This window comes from Mastigoproctus giganteus, chromosome 5 (genome assembly GCF_048544385.1).
Source record: "Mastigoproctus giganteus isolate SK-2022 chromosome 5, ASM4854438v1, whole genome shotgun sequence".
Lineage (NCBI taxonomy): Eukaryota > Metazoa > Arthropoda > Arachnida > Uropygi > Thelyphonidae > Mastigoproctus > Mastigoproctus giganteus.
In genome coordinates this window covers 168,723,584-168,748,733 of record NC_143579.1, presented here as the reverse complement: position 1 = coordinate 168,748,733, position 25,150 = coordinate 168,723,584, and the positions used below count along the sequence as shown (strand labels likewise).

The 25,150-nt window shown below is 36.6% G+C and overlaps 1 protein-coding gene across 1 annotated transcript in view; it reads right to left on the bottom strand.

Annotated features, from left to right (window-relative positions):
- Positions 1-25,150, bottom strand: part of LOC150085824 (uncharacterized) — an 81,364-nt gene that overhangs the window by 33,277 nt on the left and 22,937 nt on the right. The window contains exon 2 of the mRNA XM_090373506.1: positions 6,161-6,242. Coding sequence (XP_090229632.1) covers positions 6,161-6,242 — 82 coding nt within the window. The remainder of the gene's footprint in view (positions 1-6,160; positions 6,243-25,150) is intronic.

Below are 25,150 nucleotides of genomic sequence, written 5' to 3'. Positions count from 1 at the left end.
AATGTTTAGATTGGACTGCAGGAAGTTATAAATTACTGGAATAAGTTGCCTACATGGGTGGTAGAGGCTGACAGTTTGGGGAATTCAAAGGTCATCTGGATAGTACCTTCGGGTCAGGGAAGCACATAGGATGATAGGTTTAATTTCCTTTTCTTTTATTAATTATTATTATTTATTTATTTACTTTTTTTTTTTTATCATTGTTTTATTCGTTTTTTTTTTTTTGGCCGGTGCAGCATTAGCCATAGGCTTTCTCATCATGCGGCCATTACTAATACTAATACTAATGTGTCGTCTGCTGTTAATAATTCTTTTAAGCTTGTAATGTAGCTTCTATATGTATGTTCGTGTATAAGGAAACAACATCAAAGGATGCAAGAATATCACTATCTGAAGTGATGACGGAGGTGATGTGTTCATGTGCTTGTTTGGTGTTATATACCCGAAACTTGAAAAAACTCATAAGAGGTGAGATAATTTTTACAAGAAATGTTGATAAATTTGCAGAGGTGGTAGATGACTTTCATCAACCGGTGAAATACCACCACTTTGCTTATTGGAGGCTTGAAGTGGTGAAACCCATGTTTAGTCTCTAGAGCAAAGTTTCCGGCACCCCCCTCCCTCCATACTTCTCCTTCAACCCATGCACGGTACTAAGTACTATAGGTTTTGATACCTTTCGTGTTTGGGGTTTTCATAAAAAAAAAAAAAAAAAAAAAAATATGCGGAATGTTTGAATGATACAATGGGACGTAAAGGATAATCCTGTTTATGCAATTTAACAATACCGAAAATGTGAGGAAGAACATTGCTGCATATGCCTATCTGTTGAAGGGTGCATAAACAAATTTGCTTATCATTTCTAAGTCTCCTTAATGTCACATCTAATTTATTCTTAAGTTTATTAATATTAAACATGTCATTTATTCTATATGTTGTTGCATCTGAAAGAATATGCATCATAATTTTATCTATATATGTGCTTTTATTATCTATATATGTGCAATAATTACAATGGTGTCCCCTTTATCTGCTTTCTGTATTATGTTGGGATTCTTTATTAATGTCCATATATCGACTAGTTGTTGTTGACTAATATTATATTTAGTTAATTGAGAGTTGAAAATGGCATTAGTTTTATGAATAATCTGATTTCTGTCTGGATGGTTATCAAGTTTGGTTTGCCCTCAAAGAAGAGATTTTGGGATGTTGAGGACACAAAGAAAAATGTAACTGCCAAACCAAACATCTCTTTAAACACCTCCATGAAAGAAACTTTTCAGAAACTTTGCAACAAGTGCAAGCATCCTTGTTGCAAAAACATTTGATGAAACATAGCATCATAACGTTTCAACCATCAATCCTGCTCACACAATCTAGCAGCACCTCTTTCCTATTCTCAATTATTGCATCTTTAATAGGGTAGTTATTACAACTTATAGCAAAATTAAAGCCATATTCTAAACTGGATAATTCTGTGGTTGAAAATGATTGGGTGGAGATGTTTACAACAGATGTTTTCTGTGTTCTGATTTCCTTCTTAGAAAGTGAATCCCATTTCTTGGAATGTCTATGTGTAATATAATTAACTGTTAATTTAATTTGTGTGTTATTGTGGTTCATGAATTAAGACCAAGCTGTGGGTACCATCTCTTTTTTGAGTTCAAATTTAAGGTGGTGTATTTTTTGTAAAAGGCGATATTTCTCGATAAATCTTTATACCCAGACCCATAGGCCTCCTCATGGGTCTGGGTATAAAATATGGGTCTGAGATTTATTTAGCTTCTATCGAACAGAAAGTACTTCAACCTATATATGAGATATGCGGATGACATACTTTTAATAGGTATTAAGAATTCCATCGATACACTACTCAATACATTTAACACAATAGACGAATAACTTAAATTCATCCTTGAAACGGAAATGGATAACACAATTAATTTTTTTGAACATTACTATTTATAAAGTTGGTACAAGATTTATAGGAAGAAAACACATATGGTCAAATTTTTACATTTTTATTCACATCTCCTTTATACATTAAAGAGCAGTTTTTTTTAACCAAATTTACAATGCCATTAAATATAGCTATACACAAGACGATTTATCTGTAGAACTAAAATACCTCACGGAAAAATTCATAGCTAGGAAATATCCATTACAGCTAATAAAAGAGACCATTTCCAGAGTTAAAAACAGAATTAATAACCCACATCATTGCAACAGTCATCATGATAAAGAACAAGGAACCAAAATTGTTCTCCCTTATCACAGACAATAGGTGAAACTCCGACAGATTTTTACAAACACAAACATAACCATAATTTTTTCATCATAGAATAAATTAGGCTCCAAATTTAATTCATATAGAACAATACACAAATACACCATGCAGGATTAAAATAATAATATCATATATTTAATTCCATGCCAATCGAACTGTAAAACCTGTTACACTGGGAACACTATGACAAAATTTGATACTTCTAAAATCTCTAATACATGCGCATATTACCATTTTAATAGTTTTAAATCTAACTTATCTAATACAGAGTTAACACAACATGTCCATTCCTACAATCATAACCCTCTAATAGATTCAGCTATCACAATAATTAAATTAGAGTCTAATTACAAAATTCTCCAAAATTAAGCACCAGTTATTGAATGGTTTGGGTGACATACGTCATTTAACATACTAAACACAAAACTCCCAATCAACCTTTCCTCTATTTGGAATTTAACATGCATAAGTTTCCACGTGCACTGAATTGCATTTCAGGAATCGACTTTTCTTCTTTGTAAACCATTCGCATTTTCTCTTTACACAATGCTAACTGAGGACGTAAATCGAAAGTTGCTTGTGCACAACTATTAGCTTGTTTATTAATATTAATCCATTCAGAACTGTACATTCTCAAAATGGAATGTACATTCTCTCCTTCTAGCGTGGGCGTCTCCGTAGCCAGGTGGGAAGGAGCAGCAGTGCGTATCACACGCATCTTGATTAATAAAATTAATAAAATAGAAATAAAATTTCAAATGATTATTTAATGAGAAAATTCGTGCCTATGGGCGAGTAAGGCTCCTGTGGTTGATGGCATATACCCTATAATCTTAAAGGAGGCGGCAAGCGAGTGCATTGAACCATTATTAAGGCTAGTTATGAGAGCATCACTGGACTCAGGAGAGAGATTGGATTGATGTAAATTGGAACATAAAGGTGGTTCTAGGAGTGTAACGGGAAATTATCAACCGGTCAGTCTAACTTCAGTCGTAGGGAAAATCATGGAGGCAATGATCAAGGGTGGAATTCAGGATCATTTAGATGGAAATGGAATTCTGTAGGATACACAGCATGGTTTTGTAAAGGGAAAATCATGTTTAACAAATCTGGTTAGCCATTTTGACAGGTCACTCATGAGCTGGATTTAGGGAATAATTTTGGCATTATTTATTTGGATTTCAGCAAAGCATTTGACTCAGTACCACATGAGTGGTTACTTTATAAGTTGGAGCAGGGAAATTACTGCAGGGTGGTTACTTTATAAGTTGGAGCATCATGCTTTGCATTTTGGGAAAATGCTTTGCATTTTCCCAAAATGCAAAGCATGATGGCTTGAGGGCACCAGGCAGAGGGTTGTGATAAATGGTTATTCCTCAGATTGGGTTAATGTAAGAAGTGAGGTTCCCCAAGGATCAGTATTGGGACCACTGTTGTTTTTGATTATCTTAAATGACATCTATGAAGGGATGGAGGGCGTGAGGTCTAAATTTGCAGATGAGGTAAAGATCAGTAGAGCAGTTAATGATCGCTGCCAAGCAGAGCTTCTTCAGAGTGACCTAGATAGACTTCTGGGATGGTTTGAAAAATGGCAGCTATGCTTTAATTCAGCAAAATGCAAGGTCTTACACTGGGGAACAGCAACCCCAAAATAACTTATACACTTAGTGGAGTTGAACTAAAGTCAGTAGTGGAGGAACGGGACTTGGAAGTTATGATACAGTCAGACATGAAGTTGTCTGAGAATTGTGGACAGGTTGCAATGTTGCATGGTGTCCTATCGATGATTTATCGAACATTTGCTAATAGAGATAATGACGTCATAACCACATAAAGGTCATTTTATAACTTTTATGTGATTAAATTATAGACAATTATTTTTTTTAAATTATTACTGAAAAACTGATATTTTTTGTATCAATACCGGTATTTCAATACCAGAAAAAAATGACCTGGATCCCGGTATTGTATGCCCTAGTATCCGCACAAGTGTCTTTAAAAATAAAAGTACAGTAATAAAAAAATAATATTTTGTTAATAAACAATTTATGAGCTAGTCCATGTGATTCTAAAGGAAAAACGTTAGGTTACCCCCTCCATTTCGGGAGGTGTTCAAGCTCCCATGGGATTTAAGTGGAGGTAACCTGACCTTTTTTTCACCATTAGAGCATATTATTGAACAAGAAAATAAAAATACAGTCATAAAAAATTTATTTTTTTATGAATGTATTTCTAAATATGACTGTGATTCTAAAGAAAAAAAAGGTTAAGTTACCCCTCCACTTTGGGAGGGGTTCAAGCTCTCATGGGATTCAAGTGGAGGTAACCTGACCTTTTTTTGCCATTATGGAAAGCATTCATTAGGGCAAGTTACCATTAGTGCTTCTGAGTGCTACTAAAATGATACTAACCCAACGTTATCGTGTGTCGTCTTCGCACACCAATCTGCACATTGTTTGCCATGTCTACCTGTCAATCAATATATCGTTCTTGACTTTGCTCTGGACCAATAACACCTACTGTCTGTTTACCGAGCAAGCAGCGCTAGAGTGCTGTATCGGGAAACTAATTTTCCGCGTAAGTTATCCAATGTTTCTCATCATTCTTGTGTTGGCTTTCTTTACCTTTGCCTAAAAATTTGCTGCGTTGAGTAGCCGCCTTCATCAATGATTTTTCCAACAAATCACAAAATTTCTCTCCAGTTGCAGCATCACCAGTGGCAATTTCACTGCATACTTTAACGTTGTGGAAACCAGCTCGATGCTTGAACCTCGTAAACTACCCACTGCTTGCCACGAACTTGGCTTGGGGGTTGCCATACTTATCCTTCATATCTTCATAAATACTTGTTGCTTTTGCTCGAATGGTCATTAGACTCAGGGGCACTCGCTTCTGAATCTGATTTCCATCTATATTATTAATATCTGTTTCATCTTCAATATAGCACCTCAATGCTGTTTTGTGATCACTGTTGATCTTAAGTGCATTGATCCTTTGACATGTTCTTTTATAAGTGCACTGTCCTTTAAATAGTATTCACTGTTGAAGCAGCGAGAGAGACCTTGCAATAGATAACAAACTTTGCCCTGCTTCGTACTTCTTAATAATTTTCATCTTCATTTCTAAATCAATTTTGTTTCATTTCCTGGCACTACCACCACTTTCACTTTCTGTTGGTCACTTTCCCTTCATCAATACGTAAATAGGAAAGAAGAAACGTTTCTGAAAATTTGTTTTTTATATCATTGATGTATCAAAAAATAAAATTTATTTTTATATCAAAATAAAAATATATTTCAGTGAAGGGGAACTCATTTCACTATAATACCGTAATGTAAACCCACATTACATGTTATCGGTATTATTGTATTTATAATAGATTGCGCTAACAGAAAATCCCAATAAACCAGAAAGTACATATTTTATTGTTTTATGGTTGTGACTTCCAGAAACATGCTTTAGATATAAATATCACAAAGGCGTTCAAAATTTATTCTTATAACCGGAACATATGATAACTATGAAAGGGTAGTGCAATTTCCATTATAAATATGACCTTTTAGAGAGATAAATAGCTTAGTAATATAGCAAAATTTAACTTTCAAGGACTTGGAACGAATTACCAAAAAAAAAAAAAAAAAAAAAAACAACGTTATTGGGTTCACATTACAAGATTTTCACAATACCTCCATTTATCCCTACATATGCAAAATAAGTTTCCATATTTTTTTCAGTTTGCACTGGCAGGCAAAAGCTTGTGTCAAGTCGAATTTGCGTAAGTCGAGTATTACATAAGTCGGGTGTTCCTGTACAAGAAATTTAAGGATTCACTTTATGAAACACCTTTTTAAGACTTACTTATACTATACTTACATCATCATCATCACTTTCATTAAATGCTGACAGTTTTGAAGCAACTGGTTTCTGCAGCTTCTTTGGTAGAATCAGACCGTATCTAAAAGAAAATAATGCTTTCATATCAGGTGAAATCTTCACTTATGATACTGAGTTACAGAGATAAACTAAAAATATAACTACTGGCTATATACATTGAAAGGTTAATTATTCCTTAACAAAACAGAAAAGATACTGGAGTTGTGGGCTTAGATGAGCCAGAAAATACCAAAGCAAGAGTCGCTAACCATCTAAAAAAAACTAGCTGAAACTGCACATTTGAAATAATAAACAACACTATCCTACATGGGATTAAACCAATTTATTACGGTGTAACTGCTTAAAAAGTTTCAAAGAAGTAACGTGTGGATACATGAATTTAGATTATGAAGGGGAGAGGGAAAACAGAAATTGCAGGTATACATTTTGGTCAAGCTTTTATGGCATTTCCCTGTGACAAAACTCTTGGATTTTTAGAAATGGTAAACTTTTAACACATTCAAATATCAGATACTCATGGACTCATAAGGCTGAAACAGGCAGAAGCTATGTAAGTTTTTTTTTCTGTAGAGGAAGGTAAAATGTATATTTCCTTTATTTAAAAATTTTGCTAAGTCTCTTTAAAACTTTATAAGTTTTTTTTTTTTTTGGGCAGTTATTTCATCTACTGCATCAGAGAAAATCAGTTTAATTACATGCAGAGTTGTGATTATAATAAGCCCCTAAACTCATAATCATACCACTGATTGTGTTCATGAAGCCCCTAAAAATCTTGAAGTGTCAATGAAATACAGTACTAAGAAATTTCAGAGGGTTACAGAATGTATATGCATATTTATCTTATAGTATGAACCAGAGCTATAATGCTCAATACGTACTACGTTGATATCAATATTTGGAAAAGAATAAGAAAAGTTTACCTCAATATGATATGTAGAACACTACTGTATGATACTCTCCAGAAATTAAAACGAAAACAATTAAAAAATCGAAAATCTTACATTACAGTAAGAAATAATTAACAATAATTAAAAATCAAATGAACACAATTAGAAATCAATTTAACGCAATAAAAAATTAATTTAACGCAATAAAAAATTAATTTAACAAAAAAAAATCAAAGCGATTTTCCTTCCTGAAGCTGACAATGCTGAAAAGCATTGTCATTCTAAACTAACATTCGTGATCACAGGAATGAAAATTACCAAATAGGGGTGAGCATGGAACGTAAATAGAGATTTGTCTTTGCGCATGCGCGTAAAGGACCACGAGTCAGAGATTAGATATGGCTGGCGAACATTAACAGAATTCTCATGTAATTTAATTTCAATGATTTCTGTAATTAATAGTTTCATATAATTACGTTGGACGCTAAGTATTTTGGCCTCGTTAAATAAAAGAGTATGTTTTTCATTAACAGCATGAAAGGCTAATTCTGACACTGCTGAACGATACGCATGAACTGAGGCTGCATGTTGATTAAAACAAAAATTCAGAGGAAACCGCGTAGAACCCTGATAAGATGAGTCGCAATCACCAAGAAATGTATACTAGATCATTTATTTGTGTTGCGAATGAGGAAAGGACTGAGCGATTGTTCAGTATAATGTGTAATTTCCGTATTGGCCTGGCTACAATTTTAAATTCAGTCCTTTAAAGAATCTGTTAAGTTGTTTGTGTCACTGTTCAAACATATGGAACAGAAATAAAGTATTTTTTGATATTACTATTGTTGGTCAGTGTATAAAAAAAATACTATCCTATTGTTTGTTTGTTTGTTGTTTGGTTTTTAGGAGCATTAGCAACTAAGGCCATATTGCTCCGGGATATGCGGTGGTCATTCTCTGACCTTTCCGCATCCTCCGTATTTGGTGGTGACGGGCTCGAACTCTGGTCTAATCAAGAAGCGTGTGCTACACACTGCTACTCCTTCCCACCTGGCTACGGAAGTGCCAATACTATCCTGTGACCAAGACAATATCGAAAAGCCTTGGTCTGCTTTAAGAGGGAAGTTGTTTAAAATTGTTTTAAATTATTTTAACTAATTAATTATTTTAACTTTCATACACCGCAATAATTTTAATTATTTTATTATCAGACATAATGTCTTCTGGCACTTAAAGTTGTACATTGGTGGTTGGGTTGGGGGACCTTAGCTATTGATACATTGGACCATTCATATGTCTTTGAGGTAAGGAAGCCATTAAAAATAGTTTTAGGTTTGGTTGAATTCAGGAGTGCGTCACGTTGAAGTATTCTACAAAAAAGCATTGAGGTAAATTTATCTTTATTTCTATATATTAGTGTACAAATGTAGAATTCACTAAGCATCATAGCTCTGTTTTTTATTTATCTTAGGTTTCATTTTTGAACACAGTATGGGCTACATGTGGTTCATCTGCTTGGATACAGTTAATATGCTTTATTCTTATTCTAATTTCTAAACTAACATTCTATGTTCTCTGTAGGGTCAACAATGATCAATGAGCACTATGTAGTATTTTAAAATAACATTCTTAAAATATATGTTAGTTTTTATAATTCAAAATTATAATTTAATTTAGTATTCAAAATTATAAAATTTCTAAATTCCATTATATATCATATTATTCTACTTCAACATTGGTTATTCTATCTCAAAATTGATTTTGATATAGTGCATATTGATCACAGAAACAGAGAACCCCTTATCGCTGTTTTACTTTCAATTGGTTGGTTGACCCCAGACGGAGTCACCTGAATTGTGGGTATACAACAATAAGATATGTATATTTTCCTTTTGTATATATGCTATGCATTTTCCATAGATCCATCTAGGTATATATCGTAATATGATTATCATACTATAACCTTCCTCACAATATATTAATACGATATACAACACATTGTGGACGTAATGTATCCACTGCCACCGTAATAGCACTAGTCCATAAATTCGGTATATTAATTCAGTACATTAAAGTCAGTGTATTATTGAGTAACTACCAAACTACTCATTTAATATATATATATATATACAGGATGTCCGGGCTAGAGGTATCCAAAAATACACACGTCTCAGCATCTATAAGGTGTATTAAAATAATTTTTTTGTTATTATATAGAGTAACTCACCAAATTTTTATGAAGGTTAGTAAAGTTCAATGTGGGCACCTTTTGTAGCTCAACAGACGTCAAAATGATACTTGAGCTCTTGCCAAGTGTTTTCCAGCATCTGAGGCATTATTAGAACAACTGCTTCAATGATACGCTGTTTCAAATCATCTAAATCCCAAACTTTTCTTTGGTACACACAGTCTAAAACCCCGTGCAAAAAAGTCCAATGGAGTCATGAAACAGCGTATTGTTGAAGCAGTTGCTCTAATAATGCCTCAGATGCTGGAAAACACTTGGCAAGGGCTCGAGTATCGTTTTGACATCTGTTGAGTACAAAAGGTGCCCACATTGAACTTTACTAACATTCATAAAAACTTGGTGAGTTACTCTGTATAATAACAAAAAAATTATTTTAATACACCTTATAGATGCTGAGATATATGTCGTATTTTTGGATACTTCTAACCCGGACAGCCTGTATATATATATATATATATATATATATATATATATATATATATATATATATATATATATATATATATGTACACACACACACACACACAGTAACAAAGGAACTGGAGGCAAAAAATAATTCTGATATCGTATACTTTGATTTCAGGAAAGCTTTTGATACTGTTGCCCATAACAGACTACTGTACAAATTGGAAGCACAATGCGCATTGCAGTGGGTAAAGGGATGGTTGAGTGGGAGAAGACAGAGATGGTTATCAATGGGCACTGTGCTTCTTGGACTAATGTTATCAGTGCTGGGCCTACTGTTCTTTTCTGTATTTATTAATGATATTGATGAAGGTATACCTGGCTTAATGTCTAAGTTTGCAGATGATATGAAGGTTACAGTGTAATGATGGTAATGACAATGTGCTATTGCAACAAGATCTAGAAAAATTAGGCAGTTGGGATGAGAAATGGCAACTGAAGTTTAACATTGATAAATGCTAAGTCTGCATATGGGCAGCACTAATCCCAGATTAACATACCAACTATGTGGTAGTACACTCAAGATATCAGAAAATGAAAAAGACCTGGGAGTAATTTTGCAGCCAGATAAGAAGTTCCCGAGTAGTGAACACAGGCTGCCAAGACAGCACATGGGATTTTATCTATGATAAACAGGAATTCTGCTAGCAGAGATAAGGACGTGATTAGTCCATTGTATAAGGCAATGGTCAGACCACATCTTGAGAACTGCATATAAGTCTGGAGGCCTCATTTAGGTAAGGATGTAGAGCTACTGGAGTGTGTACACAGAAGGGCATGAGATTGGTTAGGAGGAACAAAGGAGTGCTCTTACCAAGAAAGGCTTCAGTTCTGCAAATTGTAGCATCTGGAAACTACACACTTGCGAGGCAATCTGATTCAGGTGTTTAAGGCTTTGAATGGATTGGGCAGGTGCAATATGATGGGATTCTTTCTCTTGTTCAGACTATGCACATGAGGTGGCATAAATTAAAACTGAGAAAGGATGGTTGCAGAATTTTGCCTTTAGCCAACTACTGGAACAAACTTCCACCTGATGTTGTGGAAGTAGATAGCCTAAATAAATTCAAGGAAGAACTAAGACAAATTGTTATAGTATGGACAGATGAAATGGGATGTTTTTTTTTTTTTTGGCTGATGCTGTGTAAGCCTGCTTTCTTGTATCATTTATTACTACTAATAGTACTAGTAGTGAAAGATGATGCAAGAAAGCAAGCTTATACAGGCATCGGCCAAAAAAAAAAAACACACTTCAACCATTCTTATCCTCCAAGAATTTGTCTAGTTCTTCTTTGAATTTATTTAAACTATCACCTTACACAACAACAGATGGAAGCCTATTTCAACAATCAACCACTCGCTGGCTGAAGGCAAACTTCCACACATCTATCCTGCAACTACCCTTCCTCAACTTAAATGAATACTCCTCATATTAGCATTAGTAGAGGCATTTGATGCAAGAAAGCAAGCTTATGCAGCATCAACCAAAAAAAAAAAAAAAAAAAAAGTAAAATAAATAAATAAAAAATAACCGCTTCCACTTCACCCCTCTGTTCGTTCGAAATACCTGTCCAGCTGAGCCTTAAACTTATTTAGGCTATCAACTTCCACGACAAGGGATGGAAGTCTGTTCCACCTACCAACCGCCCGCTGGCTAAAGGCAAATTTTCGTACATCTATCCTACATCTGTCTTTCCTCAATTTGAATTTATGCCCTCTCAGGTGATTATTCTGAGCAAGAGGAAGAATCCCATCAGCATTGAGCATGCTCAAACCATTCAAGGCTTTGTACACCTCTATCAGATCACCTTTGTACACCTCTATCAGAATCCCAGCAAGAGGAAGAATGCCATTCACATTCAACTTACTCAATCCATTCAAGGCCTTAAACACCTCAAATCTGTTCCACCAAGTCTGTTCCACCTACCAACCACCCGCTGGCTAAAGGCAAATTTCCGTACATCTATCCTACATCTGTCTTTCCTCAATTTGAATTTATGCCCTCTCAGGTGATTATGCTGAGCAAGAGGAAGAATCCCATCAGCATTGAGCATGCTCAAACCATTCAAGGCTTTGTACACCTCTATCAGATCACCTTTGTACACCTCTATCAGAATCCCAGCAAGAGGAAGAATGCCATTCACATTCAACTTACTCAATCCATTCAAGGCCTTAAACACCTCAAATCAGATCACCCTGCAGGTGCCTAATCTTCACACACTGCAATTTATGGGGTGAGAGCACCCTGTATGTTCCTGCCATCAATCTGGTTGCAATTCTCTGCACATGTTTCAGCAGATCTACTTCCTTCCTAAAGTGAGGTCTCCAGACCTGTATACAATACTCTAGATGTGGCCTAACCATGGCTTTTATTACAAAGGGATAATCACCTCCTTATACCCTACTAGCAAAATTTCTGTATATCTTGACAAAATCCCATGAGTTCTCCTGGCAGCATGTCTTCACTGATCAGAGAATTTCATATCCGATTGCACAATCACCCCCAGGTCTTTTTCATTTTCTTCTACCTTGAGTGTAGTTCCACACAGTTGAAAATTACTCTGAGATTACTGCTACCCATATGCAGTACCTAGCATTTGTCAATGTTAAACTTCAACTGCCATTTCTAAGCCCATCATCCTAATTTTTCAGAATCTTGTTGCAGTAGCATACCGTTATTACTGTTGTTATCCATGATGCCAATGTTTCTGTCATCTGCAAAATTTGACATTAAGCCTGATATGCCTTCATTAAAATCATTAATAAATACTGAAAACAACAAAAGGTCCAGCATTGAACCCTAGGGGGAACTCCACAGATAACATTAGTCCACGTAGTGCCCATTGATAGTGTAGTAGAGTAGTGACCACGGTTTGAAATGTTCTTATTATTTTTGTCCCTTTATGCTGTTGAAGCTGTTTCAGTTCCAGTGTTGCTCTTCCACTTTTAATCACATTAGGCTTTTTCTTCATAAGACAGATTAGAAACATTTTTAAGAGATTCATTGTCCATATTTGAACAGGGATAAATTTTGAAATAAAGTATTTGTAAAGTAATAAAGTATCAGCTCTATCACTAGAGGCAAACGATGCAACAACACACACGTGTACACTCATCACTCTGCAAAGACCGATGGCACACTGAAGCGAAGGCAGGAATTATTCTGCCTTTATAACACGGTATTTCATGCATATGGAGCTGCTTAACACGGCATGTGGTTTAACAACGTAACGCATTAGTATATATATTGAGGTTGAAAGGCACGGGGAAATTTGCCTGTCTAACCTCAAAAGGGGCTTAGAGGGGAACAAGCATTCTGTGTGTTATCAGCCACTCAGTCTAAAACACTGATGGATCCAATATCTTTCTATTTCAGAAGATTTAGGAGAAGTCCGGTTGGCCCACCTCCCTAAAATCCACTCATGCACACTTTCTCGATGGTAAGCCCTGTTAAGTCACTTAGGTAGCAACGAACGTGTAGAGTGGTTCTCTTCAAGACACCTGGTCAGCGCGAAGAGGAAAAGACTAACCCTCCAGCACATGACAGCATGACAAAACAAATGGCTCTCAGTCCCCAGCAGCTTTCACTCCCCCTCTGACGGTAGTGAGAGGATTAGAGGGGAAGCAGAGGGCGCTAAGAATCTCTGGGTACGACCAAGCTGCCATGCATGGAAACTGAACTTGGCCTATTACAAAGTAAGATTGCTCATCGGTGAAGACAAGATATTAGAACTGGAAAAGGAATTAGAAAATTTGAATCGGAATATCACCAATTAGCTTGTTACAAGTTAATTACAAGTTACTCCATATAGCATATTAGCTTGTTACAAGTTAATTGGTGATATACAAGTAGTTCACAAGTGTCATCATTACTAACAGATTAGAAAGAATATTTGATGAGAATCAACCGAAAGAGCAAGCTAGTTTTAGGACAGGATTCTCAACTATGGATCACCTTCACTTAATATCAGAGCTAATGGAGAAAGCAAATGAATATAAAACACCATTATGGCTGGCATTTGTGGATAATGAAAAGGCATTTGACTCCATATAGCATAAGGCAAAGTTTCGGGCACTGGAAAGACAAGGCATAGATACCCCGTATATTATGATTTTGAAGAAAATATATGAGAACGCTATCTACTTTATTAGACTAGACAAAGACAGTAGCAAATTTAAAATTGAGAATGGAGTTTGACAAAGATACACAATATCTCCAAAGTTGTTTACTGCTGCCCTTGAGGAAGCTTTCAGAAGATTAGACTGGTCGCAGAAAGGAGTCAATGTGAATGGAAAGTACCTAAACCATTTATGATTTGCAGATGACATTGTGGTTATAAGCCACGATCCCAAAGAATTAGAGGAAAATCTTAATCAGTTATGCAAAGTTAGTAAGGATTTTGGACTAAAGATGAATTTGGCTAAAACAAAAGTAATGATGAACAAGTATGCCACAGAAAGGGATATAATGATTGAAGGAGCAGTAATTGAAAAGGTGGAGTCATACTTATCTGGGACAAGTCACCAGCTGTAATAATGATAAATGGCTGGAAGTCAAGAGAAGAATAAATTTTGGATGGATGGCATTCAGGAAACATAGTCACATTCTTATCAAAACTAAAGAACTAAAATGGTCTTGGGCAGGACACAGCTCGAAGACATGATAACAGATGGACTACGAAAATAACAGAATGGTACCCAAGAGGAGCTAGAAGAAAACCTGGAAGACAATGATGGAGATGGTCAGATAAAATTCATGAGTTTGTGGGTAGTAAATGGATGGCGATTGCAGAAAACAGAAGGAACTGGAAAGTTGTTGGAGGGGCCTTCATCCTGCAGTGGATTGAAAATGGATGATAATGATGAACCTCAAAATATACCCATTTACTGCACCCAAGTTTTCAGGAAAAAAGTCCAAAATGGAAATGTAGGAAACAAAGCTTTAATGACATAAAATCATCCCAACTCTCTGTATACTAAAATTAGCTCATCCATTGTCTAAAAAGTTCCAGCAGGAGTTTTTGAATGCCTTCAGCCTCTTATTTCAGTAGCATTTAATTTTTTTGTGAATTGCACATCTTGGAATAGCAGTTTGATTTGAGAAGCCAAAAAAATTCTCTCTTTTATTGTGGCCTCACTGATTTGAGGAAACTTTTGCCTCAAACAGGGAAATTTCTTGTTTTTTTCCTTGCCTAAAACAGGAAAATTTCTTGAAAATGATGGACAAAAAAAGGACAAATCCTTTTTTGTCCATTGTTTTCACAAATATTTTTATCAGACCTAGCTTGATGGAGGTAAATAGATTTTTGACTTTTCTACCAAAGAAGGATGTGCTACACTTTTCTGGCCTGGTGCAGTTTCTGAACAGTCTAGCCATTTTTTTACCCTGTAATGGCGATCCTTTGCTTAGCTGTCCCACTCGCATAAAACTCGCAAAAAAAGCTATCGCTTTTAGGTCGGCACAGATATCCCATTTGTATTCTTGACAGCATATTTTTTTGCAAAAGAACCTGTAGGTTCTCATACATTTCCTCATGTGAACTGCATAGGCCAATGATATAGATGAATACTTATTTCCATTATGGAGGAAAACTGCTTTCAAACTGACCTTGGAGAAATCAATGAAAAGCCTCCACTGCTCAGGGATGTGCTCCAGACATAACTCTTTCAAATATTCCAAAGCACCATCCATGGAGTAATAGGCTGCCTCTTCCTATAAAAAGATACCTTAACACCCTTTTCAAGAAGATTCCACTGCTGAAGCCATGATCCTAGTAATTGAGCCTTGGTTTTGGAGAGGTCCAAATCGCTGACCAAATCGTTCAATTCTGCCTGAGTGATTAGATGCGGCTTTGCAGTATCAAGAGTTGAAAAGTCTGAATCTTACTTGTTCTGGGTTCTGCATTTTCTGGAGACTCCTTTTCCAATCCTGAATCAGAGTCAGGTCCATGAGTTTCTGATGACTTTGGCACTGGTATTGTATCATCACGAGAAACCGGCCTTAGAGCAGAAGGTATGCTGGGATACTCTAATTTATGCTTGGATTTCCCAGAAAAACTTGAAATATTGGTCATGCAAAAGTAACAACTGTTTATGTGGTCTCAAGGTTCCTGCCACAAAACTGGAACAGCAAAAGGCATAGATTTATGACTACCTCTAAGCCAGCCTGTTAATGTCCTTGAACATGAGCTACAGTAAATCTTTGGAGCCCATACTTTATCTTGAACTTCAACCTTGTATCCAAAATAGAGGTCGTAGGCTTTTCACAAGTTGTGATAGTAGCTTTTGCTGTGATTTTAAAACCACTTCTCCACAAATTTAGCAAAAGCAATCAAGCTTTTTTCGGCTAGAATGTGGTATATTTCATGTACGGTTGAGACGTGCTCATAAGAACACAATTAAGAAATTGTAGATTCTATTTCTAATTTAAACACAGTTCATGATTTATGCTTATGAACCACTTTTTTACAAACACTAATTCCCTAAAATACTTGTTCACCAATCTCTCTCTGAAACACATACACTTTTTGAAATAAGAAAATGCTTGCTTGGTGTGGAACCCACTCATATATATATACCAGTAGAGAAGTTTCTAGAAGGCTCACAATGTTTCTAGAGAACTCCGTTGAAAGTCTAGAAGCTTCCAGAAACACCTCAACCTTTCTTCTATATGTAGAAATATTTTAGAATGTTCTGGATCATTCTCAAATGTTGTAGAAACCTATGGAAATCTCCCAATTGTTCTAGAAAAAAAAATAATAAATAAATAGATAGATAAAATAGATGGAGATGATTAAACTTACTACAGATCTTGATTTTCAGTCGATTTTCATTAACCTATAATATTTGAAAACTGAAATTGACGAGAACTTTTTAAGCATATATCTGAGTTTTTAAAATGTTTCCCACAAGAATCTGTCGAAATTATTTAGGGAGGAAATTGATGCTAACTAGTATAGTTTATATGCATCTCATGCACTTTTCTTCTCTGCTACACGTCTCAATAGTTCATCTGACAGGGAGCGCCTCCGTAGCCAGGTGGGCAGGAGCGGCAGTGCGTAGCACATGCTTCTTGATTAGACCGGGGTTCGAGCCCGTGACCACCAAATACGGAGGATGTGGAAAGGTCAGGGAATGACCACCGCATATCCCCGGAGCAATATGGCCTTAGTTGCTAATGCTCCTAAAAACCAAATAACAATCAACAACAAGTTCATCTGACATCTATTTAGGTGTAAGCCTTGAACAGCATTTCTTTGTTGGTACGAAAATCCTAGTAGCTTCTCTGATTACTTCCCAGCAAATTCTAAATGCTTTCCATTTAGAATTTGCTGTTGGTAACATCATCAGTTGGTCCCACTGCATAGAATTTAAAAACTGTCTGAGTCCACTGTAGTCACCCTTATGAAAGCAAAAGGCTTTCCGTTTACCCTTGACAGTAGTTATATCGTTAATTAAATTCCACATCAGTATACTGTGATCACTACCACTCAGTGGGTCTTTTAGCTGCAGATTCTTAATGCATGTAGAATTACTGCTGATAACTAGAGAAAGAGTACTGCTTCCTCTCTAACATGCTACTGTAGAAAATAGTCATTCAAGAAATTCCAGTCAACATCTGGAAAGTTAAAATTCCCTATTATATGACATTCTGATTTACTGGTCCAATCTATTTCTCTGTATAGCTGTTTGGTATACTCATCACAGTCATTAGGCCTGTAATACACTCTTACTCTCAATTCTGTTTTCCCAGTGCTTACATCACACCCGACTCATTCAACAATGAACTGGTCATACAGACTAGATGCACTGCCTTAGATTTAATATGAATCTTAACTAAGAGCCTATGCTCTCCTCCACCCCTCCTGTCCTGTATATCCTTCCTGGATACATTGTACTCCCCATATTCAAATTCAGCATTACTTATGTCTGAGTGAAACTATGTCTCCACTATCCTTACAATGTCTGTATTTTATGACTTAATCAGTGCTTGTAATACTATATATATAATGCAAGTTAAATTAAAAGTAAAATTAAGAAAAGTGAAAAAAATGGGAGAATGGCAAGCATAAGTGGCACTTCAGCACTGCTAAAGTTATCTCTTGTGTTTTCCACTGTTTTTTTTTTTTTTATTTTTTTATTTCTTTTGGTTGTTTTGAGCTAATTGGCTGATGCACACACAGCTCATACTGCTATCTATTTACATTTTACTTCTGGTTTCCTATTTTGGGCTTCTCTCTTATTGGTAGTTTGGATTTGTGTATGTTTAAGTACTTAAGCTTTATTGTCTTTATTTCTTTACTGCATAAAGGCTACTGTTCTGCAGGTATATTGTATTGGCAGGATGGCATCGGTTTGCCTGTTTCTTCCTGTTACATAGCTCTGTATTTGAAAGGCAGTAATTTCCAGGCCTACTGTTGTCTCATGGCCTTCTGACAATAAAGGACACATTGGTCACCTATTCTCTATTTTTGTTGTTTTTCTTAGATTTGGTTTTTCATGAATAGTTTACGATCCCTTTCTCATGATATTTCACATTATTTGACCTCGGCGTTATCAAAGTGTCAGAAGTCTACATTTACTGGTTTTTAAACTTATGGCATATATATGTCTTTTATTTAAAATATTCTAAATTCACGTTCATATTCTTTACACAATATTCTTTTTTTTTTACAATTCCCCCCCCCTCTCTCTCTCTTACCCATTTTGTCTTTTCTCTTTGGTTTTTGGAGTATTCACTTTTTACAGAGCTTTTCCATATTACTGTCTTATTTTAATTTTAATCATTATCTTGCAAAATGAATCCTTGTGCTCCTGTGCTTATCTTCAATGACACTCCAATTTTTAGGCAAGATTATACACTGAGTGATCACTGAATTATGACTACCTACCTAATACTTCATAGGTCCTCCTTTTGCCCTCAGCACAGCAGCTATCCAACATAGCATTGATTCAACAAGATATCGGAAACATTCGGGAGGAATGGCCAACCAAGCTGTGTGTAATGCGGTCAGCAATGCAGGTATGGAGGTGATTGGTGTACCCAGACACCTGATATGTCTTTCCATAGTGTCCCACAAGGGGATTGATATCGGGGGAGTTCGGAGGCCAATCGATATGCTGGAAGGCAGAACTGTGTTCATCAAACCATTCCTGCACAACGAGTGCCCGTGACATCTTGGAAGACACCATCGTCATTTGGGAAAAAGTGCAATGTAGCGGGGTGTACACAGTCAGCAAGCAGTTGACAATAGCGAACACCACTGATACATTGTTCCACATGCACGAGGGGTCCAAGTTCCTGCCAGCGAAACATGCCCCACACCATACAACCGCCTCCACTGGCCTGCACTTTTGATACCATGCATGATGGATCAAGAACCTCATGTTGTTGATACCTCATTCGACCAGAACATCTTCTTCCAGTCTTCTAATGTTCAACTTGCATGCTCATTGCACCAGGTGAGTCTTTTACGCCAATGAACCTTGGTTACGAGAGGATGCCGTAGGGGTTGTCTGGTATAGTCCATACGTGCAATGCATGGTCATGCCAGATATTGTTTTGGGTTGGCCCATGTTGTATTGGGTAGTCAACTCTTCAACAGTGCTGCATCTGTTCGCCTGTACAAGTCATCGGACCCAGCACTCACCTCTAACATCAACCTTTCGCATTTGCCGTCGGGTCGTTGTTTGAACATTTTGATGCCAGTCCTGGTACACTTTAACTACGGTGGCTCTTGAACACCCCACCAGTTCAGCCATTTGGGAAATTGAGGCACCAGCTTGTCGAACACTCACAATCTGTCTTTTATCAAAGTCCGATAAATCCTTCCTTTTACCTATCACGCTTGGAATTTTACTACCTACTGAACCACTGAGACCTTATCTATGCTACGTAAGTTGACTAACTCCGCACTCTCATACCTCACGTGGTCAACAGATTGCATTCAGTTTTCATAGGGGTGGTCATAATTCAGTGATCACTCAGTGTATATCTCTATTGGGGATTACCCTGACTTCTACCCTCTCTTGGCATAAGCACATTACAAATATTGCTTCCTTTCCATCTAAAAAACTGGGTTTTCTCTTTCACTCTTGACATTATTTTTCTTCTAAACAGTTGTTCACTCTGCACAAATCACAAGCCCACTCTACCATGGAATATTGTTCTCACATCTGGGGCAGTGCCCCCAAAACCTCTCTCAGGCTTTTAGATTCCATTCAAAAGAGGGCAGTTAGGTTAATTAAAGAGCCATCTCTAAAAGAGTCACTCCAATCTCCGTCTCATTGACATTGTTTCTGCTGCATGTCTTTCTATAGATATTTCCATGGGTACTGTTTTTCTATGATTTGGCTGCTATAATTCCTGCTCTATCTTCCAAAGCAGTCTGAACATGTGCCACAACCAGTCAACATCCTTTTACTGTCCAACTTAAAACTCACAGAACCAACTTTTCTTCTTCCTCATTTATTCATTTAACTTCTGTTTTCTGGAACAACCTTCCTTCATACATATTTCCTAAAAATTACAATCTACAGAAGTTCAAGTCTAATGTCAAGGAATATCTTCTCAACCTTTAACCCATTCATTGTACTAAATTAGGTTCTAATATCTCATATGTTTTTTTATGAAAACTCCTCTTGGGGTTTGCATCAAAAAAAAAAAAAAATTATTTATTTATTTTGGATATTATATAAAAGTAAGCAAAGAAGATTGTTATTTGGTTTTCAGGAGCATTAGAAACTAAGGCCATATTGCTCCGGGGATATGCAGTGGTCATTCCCTGACCTTTGTGCATCCTCCGTATTAGGTGGTCAATGGTTCGAACCACGGTCTAATTAAGAAGCGTGTGCTACGCACTGCTGCTCCTGCCCACATGGAGGTGCCAAGCAAAGAAGAAGAAGAATTATAGAAGTAAGCAAACCCTTACCAATAATTATGAAAGCTTCCTTGGACTCAGGGGTGGTCCCCATGGATTGGAGGTATGCAAATGTATCACCAATTCACAAAGGGGGTTCAAAAGGTGACACAAGTAACTATAGATCTGTTAGTTTAATTTGTGTTCCGGGGAAAATAGAGTCACTGGTTAAAGAAGCATTGCAGGATCATCTAGACAAGACTGCAGTAATAGTTAAGGCACAGCATGGGTTTGTCAAAGGGAGGTCTTGTCTGACCAATTTGATTGGATACTATGATGTAGTCACAAAGGAACTGAATGTCAAAAATAATTTTGATATCATATACTTGGATTTCAGGAAAGCTTTTGATACTGTTGCGCATGGAAGGCTACTGTACAAATTGGGGCAGTATGGTATTAAGGGCAAGTTGCTACAATAGATAAAAGGATGATTGAGTGGGAGAAGACAAAGAGTGGTAATCAATGGACACTGCTCTTCGTGGACTAATGTTACAAAGGTTACTAGGAAAGTTTTGCAATATGATGCAACAATGAATCACAGGAAGCTGCTTGTTGCTGCATGTTGAGACATGTTCATACGTGCATAGTAGCCGCCGCGCCAAGTCGATGGGCTCAGTTATTCATTAGTAGTGAGAGTGTAAAGTGCTTGCGATGGCATCGTGGTCACGAAATGAGATAAGGACAGTTTTGCGGTATAATTTCGTGCGTGGTTTAACCATAGACCAGTGCTTAGAAGAAATGACTCTTGCACTAGATGATGATTGTCCACATCGTACAACGATATTCAGGTGGTATAGAGAATTCCAAAGGGGAAATTTCACTCTGGAGGATTCTGAGAGGCCGGGAAGGCCACGAACGTCAGTTACGGAGGAAAACGTTACTGCTGTGAGGAAAATGCTTGACGAAAACAGGCGAGTGACCTACCAACAGATAGAGGATACTTTGGGCCTAAATGCACCAGCAATTCGTTCGATTCTGCAAGATCATTTGCACGTGAAGAAACTTTGTTCTCTCTGGGTGCCGCATCAACTGACTGAAGAGCAGATGACACGACGTGTGACTTGGTGCCGGGAGATGTTAAAAAAGTTTGATAAGGGACAATCTCGGTATGTGAACAACATCGTGACAGGTGACGAGACTTGGCTGTACTATTACGATCTGCCGACCAAGGCTCAAAACAAAGTTTGGGTCTTTGATGATGACGACACACCCGTAATTGTCAGAAAATCCCGATCTGTAAAGAAGAAAATGATAGCTGTATTTTTCAAATCGAGTGGAATTGTGGAACGTGTCGTTTTGGACACGCAGAAGACAGTCACAGCTAAGTGGTATACTGAACAATGCCTGCCTAAAGTCATTGGATCTATGAAGAACCTGCGGCCAAAGTCAAGAATGGACACCTGGTACCTCCATCACGATAATGCTAGAGCTCACCGCGCCAAAGCCTGCACCGAATATTTGACCACGACAGGACTGAAACTTCTCGAGCACCCTCCCTACAGCCCAGACCTTGCTCCCTGCGACTTTGCACTGTTCCCGCATGTGAAAATGAAGCTAAAAGGGAGGCGGTTTTCCAGTGATGAGGACCTTCTACGGGCTTGGGACAACGAGTGTGCTTTACTCCCTAGTGAAACTTGGCAGAACTGGTTTAAAGATTGGTTTCGGAGGATGGAGAGGTGTATTGAATGTAGAGGAAATTACTTTGAAAAAATTAAATAAACAAAGCTGTATTGCAAAACTTTCCTAGTACCCTTTGTATTAGTGGAGTTCCTCAGGGTTCAGTGTTGGGCCCATTATTGTTTTGTATATTTATCAATGATATCGATGAAGGTATATCAGGATTAATGTCCAAGTTTGCAGATGATAGGAATGGCAGGAATGTAAATAACAGTAAAGATAGTATGCTACTTCAACTGAATCTAGATAAGTTGGGCAAATGAGCTGAGAAGTGGCAACTGAAGTTTAACATTGACAAATGCAAAGTACTGTATACTTTGCATTTGTCATCATTTTTCTCTTTGGGTAGCAATAACCAAAGAGAAATGTGCAAACTGTGTGGTACTACACTCAGCAAGGTGAAGAATGAAAAAGAACTGGGGGTAATTGTGGAGTCAAATATGAAGTTTGCTGAGCAGTGCAGACAGGCTGCCAGAGTAGTCATGGAGTCTTGTCAATGATATATAGGAATTTTGCTTGCAGGGACAGGGAGGTGATTACCTCGTTGTACAAGGCAATGGTTATACCACACCTAGAGTACTGTGTACAGGTCTGGAGGCCTCATTTTAGGAAGGATGTAGAGTTATTAGAATGAGTACAAAGAAGAGCAACAAGATTGGTGAGGGGAACAAAGGGGTGCTCTTACCAAGAAAGGCTTGAGTTCTGCAAATTGCAGCATCTGGAGAGTAGGCGCCTTCGAGGTGATCTGACCGAGATGTATAAGGCCTTAACAGGTTGAGCAAGCTGAATGCTGATGGGATCCTTTCTCTTGCTCAGATTAAGAACATGAGGAGGGCATAGATTTAAATTGAGTAAAGACAGTTGTAGAATAGACGTGTGGAAATTTGCCTTTAGCCAGCGGGCAGTTGATTGGTGGAACAGACTTCCATCTTTTGTTGTGGAAGTTGATAGCCTAAATAAATTTAAGGCTGAGCTGGACTGGCATTTGGAACAAATGGGGAGGCAAAATGGGAGGGTTTTTTTTTTTTTTTTTTGGCTGATGCTGCATAAGCTTTCTTGCTTGCATCGTATGCCTCTATTAATGCTCTACATGAAATATAGCAAAATATTACAAAAAATGTCTTTAAGTGTTTTCTATAACATAAGTTAAAAATCATTTCCAGAGGTTAGCAAAATTTTCAGAGGTCACCATCTGACTGCCTTATTTCAATTTTATTACATTATATACACATATATATTATTTTTTTTATTATTACAGTAGAATCCAGATAAGAAGTTTTCCAAGGGACTGGAGGTATAGAACATCTTACGCAGGAAACTTCTTAGAAGGGAAAATGACCTAAGGGTATGAAATATTAACTACACAAATGATAATGAAAAGATATATAAGGTAAGGATCATTTTCAAGTACTATTTCAGAATTTATAAACATTTTACTCTATCTATGGGAAACATTTTTAAACTGAGGATTTCTAATTGCTTAACGTTCTGTTCATTAAACTCATTACCAAATTGGAAGGATGAGCTCCTTTGGAGTTTCAACATACCCTAAAAGGTTATAATTAGAATAAGACAGAGAATAATCCACTAGGTAATTCAGAACTGTTCAGAAAAATTAGAACTTAACGGCAAATGCTTCACTGTGCTTCACATGGTTGAAGCTATCCAATTATGGATATCGATGAAAACAATTGCAATATATCACTTCCATTATATCAAAATTTTTATACCAAAAAGGTTTTAAGGCCAAAAGCATCAGATTATGGAAAATTGATTATCAAACAAGTTAGTGCATAGCATAATTTTAGTTCATGGTAAATCACCGAAGTAGGTGGCATCATTTTTGTGATATATTGTGAATGCCTTCACAATGAGTTGCCCTAATATTGGAACTACCTAGAATAAGCAAGTAAGCAATGCTTGGACACTAGATTCTCGAATAGTCAACACTTTGCCAGTGGATTCTCGGTGGATACCACTACACAGGGGTAGTGGTATCCGCCACGAATAAGTAACATTAGTCTTCTCAGTGGAAAAGCACTGCTTATTGGAGGTAGTGCAATATCAGGGTAACTTGTTGTGAAGGCATTCACAATATGAGATATAACAGAAACGATGCCATTTCATCTACTTCAGTGGTTTACTACGAACTAAAATTATGCTTGGCAATAACTTGTTCGATTACCAAATGTTTATATTGTTTAATATTTTTTAATATTAAAAATAAAGAATTTATATATTTAAAAAATGTATTAAGTGGGAAAACATCATTATAATAATACACTGTGTATTCTTTATTGTGAACTTTTTATGTGGGAAAACATTTTACCTGGGAAACTTCTTACGCAGGAAAATAATACGTTACAATATATAGAGTTGAAACTGAGACTTAAGAAACCAAACCTAGTACAGGGGAAAACGTCTTATGCAGGAATTTCTTATCCAGGTTCTACTGTATTTTTTTTAATTTGGATATTATATAAAAACATGAAATATAGCAAAATATCACAAAAAATATGTCTTTAAGTGTTTTCTATTGTGTAAGTAAAAAATCGTTCTCAAATGTTAGTAACCCTGACAGGCTTTTAAGTGGTTTTTGTATGTATTTGCAGAAAAATAAGAGAAATTTACTTCAATATATGTAGAACCCTTCCATATGATGCTCTCCAGAAATTAAAATGAATAAAAGATTAACGCAAAATGATTACAAAAAATTGAAAACAATTAAAGAATTAATTTTTCAAAATTTGTTAATTGCTTTTTGAATTTTTAA